This window comes from Sinocyclocheilus anshuiensis, unplaced genomic scaffold (assembly GCF_001515605.1).
Source record: "Sinocyclocheilus anshuiensis isolate Anshui unplaced genomic scaffold, SAMN03320099.WGS_v1.1 scaffold869, whole genome shotgun sequence".
NCBI lineage: Eukaryota > Metazoa > Chordata > Actinopteri > Cypriniformes > Cyprinidae > Sinocyclocheilus > Sinocyclocheilus anshuiensis.
Genome location: NW_015558630.1, coordinates 129,425 through 142,456, shown reverse-complemented (window position 1 = coordinate 142,456; position 13,032 = coordinate 129,425). Strand labels below are relative to the sequence as shown.

Below are 13,032 nucleotides of genomic sequence, written 5' to 3'. Positions count from 1 at the left end.
ATAGGATATATTGCTAGTAGTTTTTATATGGACTCTCACATGATCATTCTGCATTTTTTAAAAGCTGTCTAAAAACTCAATACAAAATGTTATATTAAATGTGTACAATTTCATCTGCGCAGGATCTGAGAAAAAGGTTAACCAGCAAAGAAAGGTATTCAACACATCCCGTTCATGGATGTATATATAAAATATTTTCAGTTTTAAACGCCCATATCCACGAAAAGTTGAAATCAGCAAGTTGAAATGCTTTTCTCTTTTCTTATTTATTCAGAGGTTAAAGCTCCCAAGGACAAAATTAAACCGGCCCTTTTGAAGAAAGGTTGGCTGCACTTAAAGTAACAGCAATTCATTAAAAGTCATTTTTTATGCATGACATTAGCTGAGCCTGCTGACTCATTTTCAGAGCCTGATGTTTCTAAGGAGAAAGAAAAACCACCAACTGCAAAGAAAGGTAATATGGAAATATGTGTCCTTGATGAATTTTTGTCAGTCTCATATATAATTTATTAAATATATACCTTCATCTTCTCTGAGAAGAAAAGCCAACAACCGCTACTAAAAAAGGTCATTAGTAATTTTCCTTTCTTAAATTTATGGATGAGTGCATTTGTCCACTCTTACGTCTACTTTTGCTTGAATTGTAGAGCCTGCAGTTGCAAAAGAGAAAGTCAAACCAGTGCCTTCAAAGAAAGGTAATAATAAAAAAACCTTTGTTGAAATATTTACTGTAAACATTTTAGCTAGTCAGAATAATCTATAGGTAGGATATCAATACCTATAAAAGGATAGGTTTTGAATATTACTTCAATTTCTAATGCATGCATTTATGGTCATTTCAGATACTGAAGCTACTAAGGAGAGAGTGAAACCAGCCCCACTTAAGAAAGGTACAGTTTGAATTTATTGGACATATATATATATTTTTTGCAATGTTAATGATGCTAACTGCTAACATTCACTGATGTACAGAGCCTGAGGTTTCCAAAGAAAAATCCAAGCCAGAACCTTTAAAGAAAGGTAAAATGATTGCAATTGTTTTTATTGTTCAACATGCATATCTTGAAACGAATATCACATGAAGAAAAATGATTGAATCTTGAACAGAGGCTGAAGCTGTTGAAGAGAAGGCAAAACCAGCACCAGCTAAAAAAGGTACAGAGCTCATGCTCTGTATTTGAGAGGGTAATAGTAAAATCATAAGATTGATTTTCTGAAATATTATCCTGCAAATCATTATCCATTAAGATGCAGGTTTGTTTGAGAAGAAAACTTTCGGAATATTTTACATTACTTAAGCATGTACATTAACGCTACATAAATATTTGACCAAGCAGTTTGACTTGATTTTTAGAGCCTGAAATTATTAAAGAGAAGGAGAAAACTCCAAAGAAAGGTCATAATTTTCAAATGTGAAAATTGCACAAAATACAACTGTGTTCATGTTATTTAGAAAGAAATGTTGATGTTAAACTTTTTATTTTTTTAGAAGCTGTAAAAGAAAAGCCCAAACCTGCTTCTGTAAAGAAAGGTATTTATACTACTTAACAAGTGTTTATTTCTGTCCAGTAACAAGTTAAATCTTTATCTGTTGATATCAAGTCAAAGAAGTGATCTTTAATTATTTGGGTTTTTTTTTTTTCTGAATATGAGCACATATTGAACATGAAACATCACACTGAATATACTGTTTCACAGAACCTGAAGTTCCAAAAGAGAAAGCAAAACTTGAACCTTCCAAAAAAGGTTAATTGTCTGCATAGTTCATCATGTTTTTGAAGTGGTTCAGTGTTTTGTGCATTTTTTGTGTGTGTAGAAATGTATTCTGTATAATATTATATATTTCAGAGGCAGAAGTTGGCAAAGACAAGCATAAACCTGTCGCTGTGAAGAAAAGTATGGATAAGTCTGTGATTATGGTATATTTCCTTAAAAAAGGAACAGGATATGTTAAACCGAACCTGGATATCTGGGAGAATGATTTTTTATAATAATTGAAATAATAATTTGTACAATTACATATATTAATAACAATTAGATATCCAAGCAAACATAATCGTATGATATTATATCTGAATGTTTTGCAGAACCTGCTGTTGCAGTTGAAAAGGCAAAACCAAAACCTGTACCAAAGAAAGGTACAAATATTTAACAGTTTTTAAGGCCAATGCAACATTTCATATGTAATTTTTCTAAGCATAGTTTCAGAGCCTGAAGCTGCTATAAAGACATGTCTTTGCTGAACTGTTTTAAAACTGAAATATCATTTTGTTTGTAGAACCTGAAGTTACCAAAGAGAAAGCTAAACCAGAACCTGCAAAGAAAGGTATCACATTAGGATGCAGTATATGCAATGTTTGTTTTAAATATTTGCAAAATTTGCTACCAGGCAGGACTAATGTGTGTCATATTCCAAGCTTTTTTATGTTTCATAAATTCCATGTTTAACAGAACCTGAGATAACCAAAGAAAAACCGAGGGCACCAAAGAAAGGTATATAAAATTATTTGTGAGAACAATAATACAAACTAATATTTTCTCCAATCAGGTTTTAAGACAGTGATAGTGTTTTGCTTGCTTTGTTTTCATCATCACATAATGTAAGAGGCTGAAGTCATCAAGCAGATTCTACAAACATATTTTAAAAATGATGTTAAAGAAAATATTTTACAGTATCAAAATATTTACTCATCATTGACATTTCAGAGGCTAAAGTCATCAAGGAGGAAGCTAAACCAGCTCCTGCAAAGAAAGGTATTGTTGTTAAGCAAAAGTAGGAGTCAAATGAACATTTCCCTTAATCAAATTAAAGAACATATATGCTAAAAAGCCATTTTGTTTCCTCTTTTTATCATTACAGAGGCTGAAGTCATCAAAGATGTTAAACCAGCCCCTAAGAAGAGAGGTTTGAGTTACCGTTATTGTAGCTTGATGTGGACTTTCATTCTGTATTAAATATCAATTTAAAAATTAGCCAAGGACATTTAAACATTGTTAAAGAAAACCTTGTGAAATCTCTAAATATTTTCACATCATTGCCATTTCAGAGGCTGAAGTAATCAAGGAGAAAGTGAAACCGGCTCCTGTAAAGAAAGGTATGAATATCAATGAAATCATCCTGAATATGCTGTTGTTTTCCACTGTATAATGATCATTTATTGCATTAAAACTGTTTTATAGAGCCTGAAGTTGCTAAAGAAAAGGCACCTGTACTGAAACCCAAAAAAGGTTGGTTCTTGAACCTTTAAAAACATTTACTGAATATTTTACATATTTCATCAGCAGTCAATTTGATTATTCTTTAGAGAGAATTTTCTTTATTCAGAAGCTCTTGAAGTTGCTTGACATTATTGAAAGTGAATTATCCATCTATTTTATAGAGCCTGAATTTATCAAAGAGAAACCAGCACCTCCAAAGAAAGGTAATAAGATACAGTATATGCTTTATCAACATTTACAACAATGAATACTAGATTAGACTGAATCTCATACAGATATTTTCACATTACAAGTTTTCTTTAAAAACATGTCCTTATTTACCTTGTAACCTCTTACAGTTGAGGTTACAAAGGATTTTTATTTATTTTCTGACACTGTATCACTGATCAAATAACACATTTGCAAATGTAAAAAGTCAGTTATGACTGTTCTTTACTGCTGTGTTTTCCAGCACCTGAAATAACCAAAGAAAAACCAAAGCCAGCACCAAAGAAAGTTATCTGAGTTCATCTGTAAGAATAATGTCAAAACCTGTAGTCTGGCCAGTTTTAAGACAATGCTAATGCTTTCAATTTTTTTATAAACTTCATTTTAGAGGCTGAAGTCATCAAAGAGAAAGTCAAACCAGCCCCTGAGAAGAAAGGTTTGAGTTGCTTTAACAATTAAATCATAATTACCATCCCCATTCAAAAATAATTATGCTAAAATATACTTTTTCTATATATTTTCATAATTTTAGAGGCTGAAGTCAAGGAGAAATCTAAACCAGCCCCCGAGAAGAAAGGTAAGTGTTACCATTATTTAAACTTTTTACATTTTATCGATTTCATTTATGCTTCATTCAGATTGACATTTTACCCAAGCTAACAGCATTCACCTATTTACAATCTCTAAATGTTATTTTATAGTGGCTGCAGTCATTAAGGAGAAAGTAGCTCCTGTAAAGAAAGGTATGAATGTGAATAAGATAATCCTATACTTTAGATTTCAACTGTATGATGATCATTCATCACATGACATGTTATTGTCTCATAGAGCCTGAAGTTGCAAAAGAAAAGGCACCTGAACCAAAACCAGAATCCACCAAGAAAGGTGTTAATATTCTATATTTACTGTTTATATTTTAAAATGTGCAATTTTGAAAACATGCCTCGTACACATATTTTCATATAAGCCTTTCGTAGAAAGAATATTAATTTACCTTGTGATGTCTTTTCAGTTGAGGTTCCAAAGGAAAAAGAAAAACCAGTCCCTGAAAAGAAAGGTACGTACCTAGTTTACCTGTCAATTCAAAATCACTTTGAATAATTATGTAATGCAGCACCTTGTTGATTTATCTGTACATCTGCAAACTCTAAAGTTAAACACTCATGTTTTGCAGCAGCACCTGAAATAACCAAAGAAAAACCCAAGTCTGTACCAAAGAAGGGTAAATTGCTTACATTTATTAGTGGGAATAATGCTTATATATATATATAACAGCTTTTCCACTGGCCTTTTGTAAATAAAGCTAATCGTTCGCATTTTTCTTTATTTATATATATATATATTTTTTTTTTTCTTTAGAGGCTGAAGTCATCAAAGAGAAAGTTAAACCAGCTCCTGAGAAGAAAGGTTTGATTTACTGTATTAAGAATTAAATTACCATTTTCTCTAACAACATTTATGATTAAACTTTATGATAATTTTAGAGCCTGAAGTCATTAAGGAAAAGGTTAAACCAGCCCCTGAGAAAAAAGGTGAGTTCATGTTGATATTTTATCTCGGCAGTTTTAAAGATAATATTAAAAACAAATACTTCAACAATCACCACATTGCTATTTCAGAGGCTGAAGTCAAGAAGAAAGCAAAACCAGCTCCTGTAAAGAAAGGTATGGATGTGAATGAAATGCTTTTGTTTGATGATTATTTTTTCATGGAACTTGAAGTTTCATGTCAGTTGTTATAATTAATGTTTTATATTTTCACAGTTTCAGAAACTGAAGTTATCAAAGATAAAGCCAAACTAACCCCTGAGAAGAAAGGTTTAATTTACTGTTGAGAAACATTTTACACAAGCTCTGACTATTAAAAAATTAAAACCTCTAAATATTGTATATCATTCATATACTTTTCAGAGGCTGAAGTCATCAAGGAGAAAGTTAGACCAGCTTCTGTAAAGAAAGGTATGGATGTCAATGAAATGCTTGTGTGATTATCCATCACATGAATCAGTGCTGTATCATAAAGATCATAAAGACCTCATCTTTTTTTCCTTAAGAAACATCCTGCAAGTATTTTAGTATATGTATACCTTTTACCAGCCAGGCAGTGTATTTATACAAAATGTTATGCCATTTATTCTTTCATGTCATTGTTTTATTCTCTATTTTTATTTCAACATATTAAACATTTCCAGATTTTGCCAACTAGTTTAGAATAATATAATTTTTTTCCTAAATGTTTTTATATCTTAACAATTACAGAAGCGGAAGTAATCAAAGAAAAAGCTAAAGCAGCCCCTGAGAAAAAAGGTAGGATTTTTTTGTGTTGAGAATCAAATGAACACTTTTCACAAGAAAATTATAAAGATAATAAATCTTTTAAATCTTCAAAATATTTGACATCATTGCCATTTTAGAGGCTAAAGTCATCAAGGAGAAAGCTAAACCAGCCCCTGAGAAGAAAGGTATGGATATCAATGAAGATTTATTATAACACGGATCTTTTGATTTCTCATAATATTTTTTCATCAAAGAAAAAGAAAGGTGTTTCTGCTTTAAGTATGTGTTTGTATGCTTCTACTGTGTTACATAAACACACAATATTTATTTATAAGACATCATTACAAAGTGGTTTTTTTTCATATGTTCATAAACCTGAGAAAATTAAAGTCAACAGCTTTAGATTTTTAATGCAAAATAGATTAGAATTTTTTTATTTTATTTTAGTGGCTGACATCATCAAAGAGAAAGCTAAACCAGCCCCTGAGAAGAAAGGTTTCATTTACTATGTTAATATTTAAAACATTTCCATTTCCTCAAAGCAAAATTTAAGATTAAGTCAATGGATGTGTTTGGCATCCTCTAAATATTTTTGCATTATCATAATTTCAATTTACGTATGCTTACGTAAAGTTATTAGTGTATACACTATTCCTCAACGAAATGTAATATTATGTTAAAATGTTTTTATAACTATTTTGCAACATTTTAGAGGCTGAAATCAAGAAAGAGAAAGCTAAACCAGCCCCTGAAAAGAAAGGTAGGGATGTGAACGACATTTTCTTGCATTGCTGATTTTGACATTATAATGATCATTTATAAATTAAAACTTAATTTGTCTTAAAGAGCCTGAAGCTGCTAAAGAAAAGGCACCTGAACCGAAACACAAAATAGATTAGTTGTTTTCCTCTCAGGTCATTTTGCATTTTGCATTTTACACTTTTACCAAAAATATGGTCAATCTATTTATAGCAAAAAAAGCTTTACTGTTTAATATTATGAAACTGAAATATTATTCTGTTTTGTAGAGGCTGAAGTCATCAAAGAGAAAGCTAAACCTGTCCCTAAGAAGAAAGGTCTGATTTACTGTCAACTATCAGTTTCACTTTTTTATAAGCAAAATGTGATACACGATATATAAACATTTGTATATTATAATCATTGCAGAGGCTGAAATCATTGAGGAAAAAGTTAAACCATCTCCTATAAAGAAAGATATGGATTGAGTTAAATAATCTGCACATATTGTTGCTTTCATAATGTATGATGATCATTTATCACAACAAACCATTTGGTTTTACAGAGCCAGAGGTTCCTAAAGAAAAGGCACCAGAACCTGCAAAGCGAGGTATTATACGTGTGTTTTTCTGGTAACTTATGTGATTTTGAATCCCTGAATTGTATAATTATGTTTCAGTTTTTAAGGTTTTGCTTTGAAACATTCTTATTTATCTTCTAATCAATTCTTAGTTGAAGTTCCAAAGGAAAAGGCTAAACTAGTCCCTAAAGAAAAAGGTACATATTTAGTATATGCCCTTGCTGACTTATCAACACATCAGCAGATGTTGGCAAAAATAGTCAATTATGATTTGTGTGCTTGCTTTGCTAATATTACAGAAATGTGAATTGCAGGATATTTGACAACTTATGTGTTAACATCATAACACCACAGCTGCTATTTTAAAGATAAGATCTGAAGTTAAGTCCTCATGTTTTGCAGCACCCGCGCTAACTAAAGAAAAAACAAAACCAGCACCAAAGAAAGGTACTGCAATTTTTTAAAATAATAATGGCCAAAAAAGTTCCCAGTTTTAAATGCTAATGCTTTTATATCATCATCGTGTTAGAGGCCATTTAAGAGGCTGAAGTCATCAAGGTGAAAGTCAAACCAGCTCCTGTAAAGAAAGGTATGTGTGTTTGTGAAATCAGCTTGTGTTGCTGTTACACAACTGTATAGTGATAATTATCACATGAAAAAATACTGTTTTATAGAGCCTGAAGTTCCTAAAGAAATGGCACCTGAACCAAAACCCAAAGAAGTGATAGGCCGATAATTTGTGCTTTCATTGTACAATTTTTGCCCAGTTTAGAGGAGTACATTAATTTATAACTCTATTATATGTATTTTGTCTTCTCTGAATATGTTTATACTTTCACAATTTCAGAAGTCATCAAAGCGAAAATGAAACCAGCCCCTGAGAAGAAAGGTTTGATTTACTTAAAAATGTAATGAAATATTTTATTGAGAAAATATAAGATCATGCTAAAAAGCCTTTTTTATTTAATATTAACATTATTTAATTATCAACACTTTAGAGGCTGAAGTCATCAAAGAGAAACCTAAACCATCTCCTGAGAAGAAAGGTAAGAGTAACAGTTATTGTGGCTGGATATGTGCTCAAGTTAACGATGAATCTCTAACTTAAGTTTTCTCATTCTCTAAATATTTTCATAATTTTAGAGGCTGAAGTCATCAAGGAGAAAGTTAAACTGGCTCCTGTAAAGAAAGGTATGGGTGGCAATGAAATCATCCCGAATATGCTCTTGTTTTCCGGTGTAAGAAAGGTTTGATTTACTTTATAATGTAATAAAAAAAATTCCCAAAGAAAATTTAGGATCATGCTAAAAAATATGAATATTATCAACAATTTAGAAGCTGAAGTCATCAAGGAGAAACCTAAACCAGCTCATGAGAAGAAAGGTAAGAGTTACTTATTGCAGCTTGATATTTGCTGTCAAGTTAAAGATCAGGCTCATATTTACTTAAATCAAGTTTTTCTTATTCAACTATTTTTATTTCAGGAGCTGAAGTCATCAAAAAGAATGTTAAACTGGCTCCTGTAAAGAAAGGTATGGATGACAGTGAAATCATCCTGCATATGCTATTTTGGCTGTATAATGATTGTTCATTACATGAATTAAAACAGTTTTATAGAGCCTGAAGTTGCTAAAGAAAAGGACCCTCAACCGGCACCAAAAATAGGTGAGATTTTCCCATAGCAAAAATGAGTGAAAATACTTTAACTCAGCATTTCAAAGGCTAAATATATTAAGAATGTATTAGAGTCCTTTGTTAGGCATTTGAAACTGAAATATCAGCCTGATTTTCTAAAATGGTTTGAAGTTAAACCCCCACATTTTGCAGCACCTGAAATAATCAAAGAAAAGACAAAGCCAGCACCAAAGAAAGGTACTGTCATTTAATTTTGAAAGACAATGTCAAAACATATTTCTATTTTGGTCAGTTTTAAGAGAATGGTAATGATTTAAATATTTGATATTATCATGATTTTAGAGGCTGAAGTCATCAAAGAGAAAGCTAAACCAACTCCTGAAAAGAAAGGTATTGATAAAAAAAAAAAAAAAAAGAAAAGAAAGGTAATGATGTGAACAAAATCATCCTGCACTCTAAAAAATGCTGGGTTAAATATAACCCAGCGCTGGGTTAAAAAGGGACAAACCCAGCTATTGGGTTGTTTTGACCCAGCTATTGGGTTGTTTTGACCCAGCTATTGGGTTGTTTTGACCCAGCTATTGGGTTGTTTTGACCCAGCTATTGGGTTGTTTTGACCCAGCTATTGGGTTGTTTTGACCCAGCTATTGGGTTGTTTTGATCCAGCTATTGGGTTGTTTTGACCCAGCGGTTGGGTTGTTTTGAACCCAACCGCTGGGTCAAAACAACCCAATAGCTGGGTCAAAACAACCCAATAGCTGGGTTTCTCCCTTTTTAACCCAGCGCTTGGTTATATTTGACCCAGCATTTTTTAGAGTGTGTAATGATGTTGCACACCACTGTGTGATCATTCATCACTTGAAACTGCTTTTTTATAGAGCATGAAGTTCATAAAGAAAAGGCACCTGAACCAATGCCAGAACCTACAAAGAAAGGTATTAATATATGTAGCGTAATCAGTGTTTATCATTTGCACATTTGAATAGGTATCTGAATACCGTAAGCATTTCAGGATTTTCTCAGAAACAAATCCTTTTTAATGTTTCGCTCCTTTTCAGTTGAAGTTCCAAAGGAAAAGGCAAAACCAGTCCTTGAAGAAAAGGGTACATGGTTGACATTTTAATTCAAAATTCACGTAACACAAAATTGTCCATTTATTTGCTATTGTAAATTTCTACTGCCGTGTTTTACAGAACCCAAAATTACTAAAGAAAAGCCAAAGCCAGCACCAAAGAAAGGTACGTTTTTTTGTGATATTAATGCCATTTAACATCTGATAGAATGATTTTTAAGGTATATTAAACTATTTAATAATGTTAAATTAACAATTTTCCTTATCTGTGTGTTTTAAATTTTTATAAAAAAAATTTTCATCATAACTAATTCAGAAGCTGTAGTCATCAAAGGAGAAGCTAAACCAGCCCCCGTGAAGGAAGGTATGAGTTTATTTGCTTCTATTTTTAGTGTGATATCTTGTGTAGCAAATTAGGTTTCAGCCCCTTAAAATAATCAGGTTATTTTAGTTGAGTTATCAATTTTAGCCAAGCCATAAGGCTTTTTCCCCAATGTTTTTTATTACTATTGCTGTTTTAGAGGCTGAAATTGTCAAAGAGAAAGCTAAACCAGACTCTGTGAAGAAAGGTTTGATTTACTCAGTTAGCAATCACATTAACACTATTCCCAAGCAGAATATTATATCATGCTGTATTAAGTTTTTTATTTGCTCTAAATGTTATTTTATAAACATTTTAGAGGCTGAAATCATCAAGGAGAAAGCTAAACCAGCTCCTGAGAAGAAAGGTAAGAGTTACCAATATTTTACCTCCAATTTAAAGAAAATCATATTTAAACAATATTTTCACATCATTTCCTTTTCAGTGGCTGAAGTCACCAAGGAGAAAGTTAAGCGAGCTCCTGTGAAGAAAGGTGTGAATGTCAATGAAATCATCCTCTGTGTAGTGTTGCTTTCTGTTACATGATTATTGTATAATATTATTATCACATGAAATATTGTTTAATAGAGCCTGAAGTCGCTAAAGAAAAGTTATTAGAACCAGCGCCAAAAAAAGGTGAGATTTCCCCACAAGTCTTTTAGAAAATGTACTAATAATCCTGTTTTTGTTTTTTTGTTTTTGATGGTGCTAATGAATAATTAAAGCTTACGTTTGCATGATTGAATCTCATGTAACATCTGCGCATTTGATAAGAGTCTGAATGGCCTCAGATCATTTACACAAATGATTTTTACACTTCTGTATACACAGATGATGTTGGTCTTGGTTTTATTGGTTTGGACTTGGAGCTCCTGAACTCTATCAACCAAAAACTGTCTCTTCTGGATTTACTGAGGAAGGACATTGGTGAAATGAAGAGTGATCTGGAGTCCACTCAAAATCAAATTACACTTTTACGAATGGACAACAGAACAATCAAAGGTATTTTGTCCATGTTAGAAATGTGGTGGATTTTGTCATTATCAGCAGGCCGGAAAAATAAAAAACTTAATTTGCATAAATTATTTGTAGAAATAATTGTTTTGCTTACGTTAAACCACATGCTGCTTGTATCTTAGAGCCGAAGACTGTCGGTGTAAAGGTAAAACCAGCAGTCTCCAAGGAAAAGGTCAAAACAGCAAAAAAAGGTATTAAAACTTCTCAATTACTCAAGCTGGTCATGAATTATAGACATAACGAGCTACAACTAAACAGGAACCAGACTGTACAATTGGGATTCCCACTGTAGTGTTCACATGCGAGTAAGTGAAAGATTTTTCTTTTCTAGACCATGATGCTCTGGTGAACGTTACTAAGATGACAGCACATATTAAAGCAGGTAATTCTCATATATAACCTATTATTTTCAGGATTTGTTTGCCGGAGATTGCCGGAGACAATTTATTAATGAAATCGAAGCTTCATTAGAGCAGTATTAGAATATTCTACGATGCACTTTCAGTCAGATTGGCTCTTCTGCTTATGTATAATTTATATTTATGTCTTACCCATATTGTCTTTTATTAGTTCTCTAGTCTGCATATATACAATACAAGATGAATGTAAATTAGATCCAGTTTTCATTGTCTTATGAAATTGAAACTTGCATGCAGCTTAACCAGTTTGTCTTCTTCACAACACAGAACGTGATGCACTGAAAAACATCAGTAAACCAGCACCTGCAAAGAAAGGTATGTCGGAAAGCTATGTAACAGCAGCTATATTATACAAATATGCAAATGTTAATTGACAGAAATTATTTAAGTGATTTTATGAATTCTGTGATTTTTTTTGTGGGCAACTAAGACCATAAAAACCTAAATCAGAAAATTATTTTAATGAAAATATTAGTTTTTGTTTCTTTGTAAATCACTTTGAACTGTTATTTAGATTAAAGGTCATCACAACAAATGATTTATATCCATTATGTCCAAGAAATGATTCACTTTTCTATTCTAGATAAAGAGGCTCCAAAAGCTAAGATCAGACCAGAGCCCAAAAAGAAAGGTAAAATATATATCTACTGTTAAGAATTGAAATCACCCACCACAATCACTTTCTTCTAGTTTTCTAAGGGAGTGCTATGTAAAAACATAAGGTGTTCTTATTGTTGTGTCAGTGACTAAAAATCTCTCTCCTGATGCTAGAAATCACCCATGAGGAGGTCAAACAAGTAAAGGAACCTTTACAGAAAGGTACAATGGCTGATTGTGTTATGGCTAATTTACCAACACAGACTTTACTTACACAGACTTTTAATATCATTTTAATATCATCACACCACATGTCAAAGAAAATCAGAGCAATCCAGCACATAACAAACAGGAATCTATTTGCCAGCCCTTCACAGTAAAAACAAATGCATGAGCGTGATTCAGAAAGATCATTTTAATACAGCTATATTTGTTTTTGTTTTAGAACCTGAGCAGGTCAAACAAAAAGGTATGTTTTTCGTTTTTTTTTTATTTATTTTAAATTTAGCAGTTATAAAGTGGTATGACAAACTATTTAGGTATAAGTGCAGCCCATGTATTCTGATTGTGGGGAACATATATGGCATTATTTTAATGACAAATGTCGAGAGCCCATTATTGTAGCGCGAAAGCACATTAATATATTGCGCTAGCGCGAATCTCTGCGCTCAGATACACGCTGCTCTCGCCCGGAGAGTGTGCGCGCACTCTTTATTTATTTTGCATCTTGAAATAAATATTTCTGAGTTCTGTATCCCTCTGTGTTGTGTTTGTTTATTTTTTCTGTTAGGAAAATAACTGAGCATTTAAATCTCCTTTGTAATAGATATGCTTATAAATTGTAACGGGGCTGACGAGACGTGAGACGTGTGGATCCATCTGCAAGCTTTATTAAAGAGACGTGGTAAACA

At 32.2% G+C, this 13,032-nt stretch overlaps 1 protein-coding gene across 1 annotated transcript in view; it reads left to right on the top strand.

Annotated features, from left to right (window-relative positions):
• Nucleotides 1-246: 246 nt before the first annotated feature.
• Nucleotides 247-13,032, top strand: part of LOC107680750 (muscle M-line assembly protein unc-89-like) — an 18,571-nt gene continuing 5,785 nt past the window's right edge. Inside the window, exons 1-49 of the mRNA XM_016476796.1 lie at nt 247-322; nt 407-454; nt 541-567; nt 648-695; nt 843-890; nt 973-1,020; nt 1,108-1,155; nt 1,355-1,396; nt 1,490-1,531; nt 1,699-1,746; nt 1,849-1,896; nt 2,088-2,138; nt 2,279-2,326; nt 2,452-2,493; nt 2,707-2,754; nt 2,861-2,905; nt 3,048-3,095; nt 3,181-3,228; nt 3,381-3,422; nt 3,815-3,862; nt 3,959-4,003; nt 4,128-4,169; nt 4,255-4,311; nt 4,439-4,483; nt 4,601-4,648; nt 4,786-4,833; nt 7,562-7,609; nt 7,868-7,909; nt 8,019-8,066; nt 8,164-8,211; nt 8,356-8,403; nt 8,505-8,552; nt 8,848-8,892; nt 8,998-9,045; nt 9,534-9,590; nt 9,714-9,758; nt 9,849-9,893; nt 10,044-10,091; nt 10,249-10,296; nt 10,408-10,455; nt 10,534-10,581; nt 10,677-10,724; nt 10,920-11,090; nt 11,228-11,296; nt 11,437-11,487; nt 11,792-11,839; nt 12,108-12,155; nt 12,296-12,343; nt 12,567-12,590. Of these exons, the coding sequence (XP_016332282.1) occupies nt 247-322; nt 407-454; nt 541-567; nt 648-695; nt 843-890; nt 973-1,020; nt 1,108-1,155; nt 1,355-1,396; nt 1,490-1,531; nt 1,699-1,746; nt 1,849-1,896; nt 2,088-2,138; nt 2,279-2,326; nt 2,452-2,493; nt 2,707-2,754; nt 2,861-2,905; nt 3,048-3,095; nt 3,181-3,228; nt 3,381-3,422; nt 3,815-3,862; nt 3,959-4,003; nt 4,128-4,169; nt 4,255-4,311; nt 4,439-4,483; nt 4,601-4,648; nt 4,786-4,833; nt 7,562-7,609; nt 7,868-7,909; nt 8,019-8,066; nt 8,164-8,211; nt 8,356-8,403; nt 8,505-8,552; nt 8,848-8,892; nt 8,998-9,045; nt 9,534-9,590; nt 9,714-9,758; nt 9,849-9,893; nt 10,044-10,091; nt 10,249-10,296; nt 10,408-10,455; nt 10,534-10,581; nt 10,677-10,724; nt 10,920-11,090; nt 11,228-11,296; nt 11,437-11,487; nt 11,792-11,839; nt 12,108-12,155; nt 12,296-12,343; nt 12,567-12,590 (2,449 nt within the window). The remainder of the gene's footprint in view (nt 323-406; nt 455-540; nt 568-647; nt 696-842; nt 891-972; nt 1,021-1,107; nt 1,156-1,354; nt 1,397-1,489; nt 1,532-1,698; nt 1,747-1,848; nt 1,897-2,087; nt 2,139-2,278; nt 2,327-2,451; nt 2,494-2,706; nt 2,755-2,860; nt 2,906-3,047; nt 3,096-3,180; nt 3,229-3,380; nt 3,423-3,814; nt 3,863-3,958; nt 4,004-4,127; nt 4,170-4,254; nt 4,312-4,438; nt 4,484-4,600; nt 4,649-4,785; nt 4,834-7,561; nt 7,610-7,867; nt 7,910-8,018; nt 8,067-8,163; nt 8,212-8,355; nt 8,404-8,504; nt 8,553-8,847; nt 8,893-8,997; nt 9,046-9,533; nt 9,591-9,713; nt 9,759-9,848; nt 9,894-10,043; nt 10,092-10,248; nt 10,297-10,407; nt 10,456-10,533; nt 10,582-10,676; nt 10,725-10,919; nt 11,091-11,227; nt 11,297-11,436; nt 11,488-11,791; nt 11,840-12,107; nt 12,156-12,295; nt 12,344-12,566; nt 12,591-13,032) is intronic.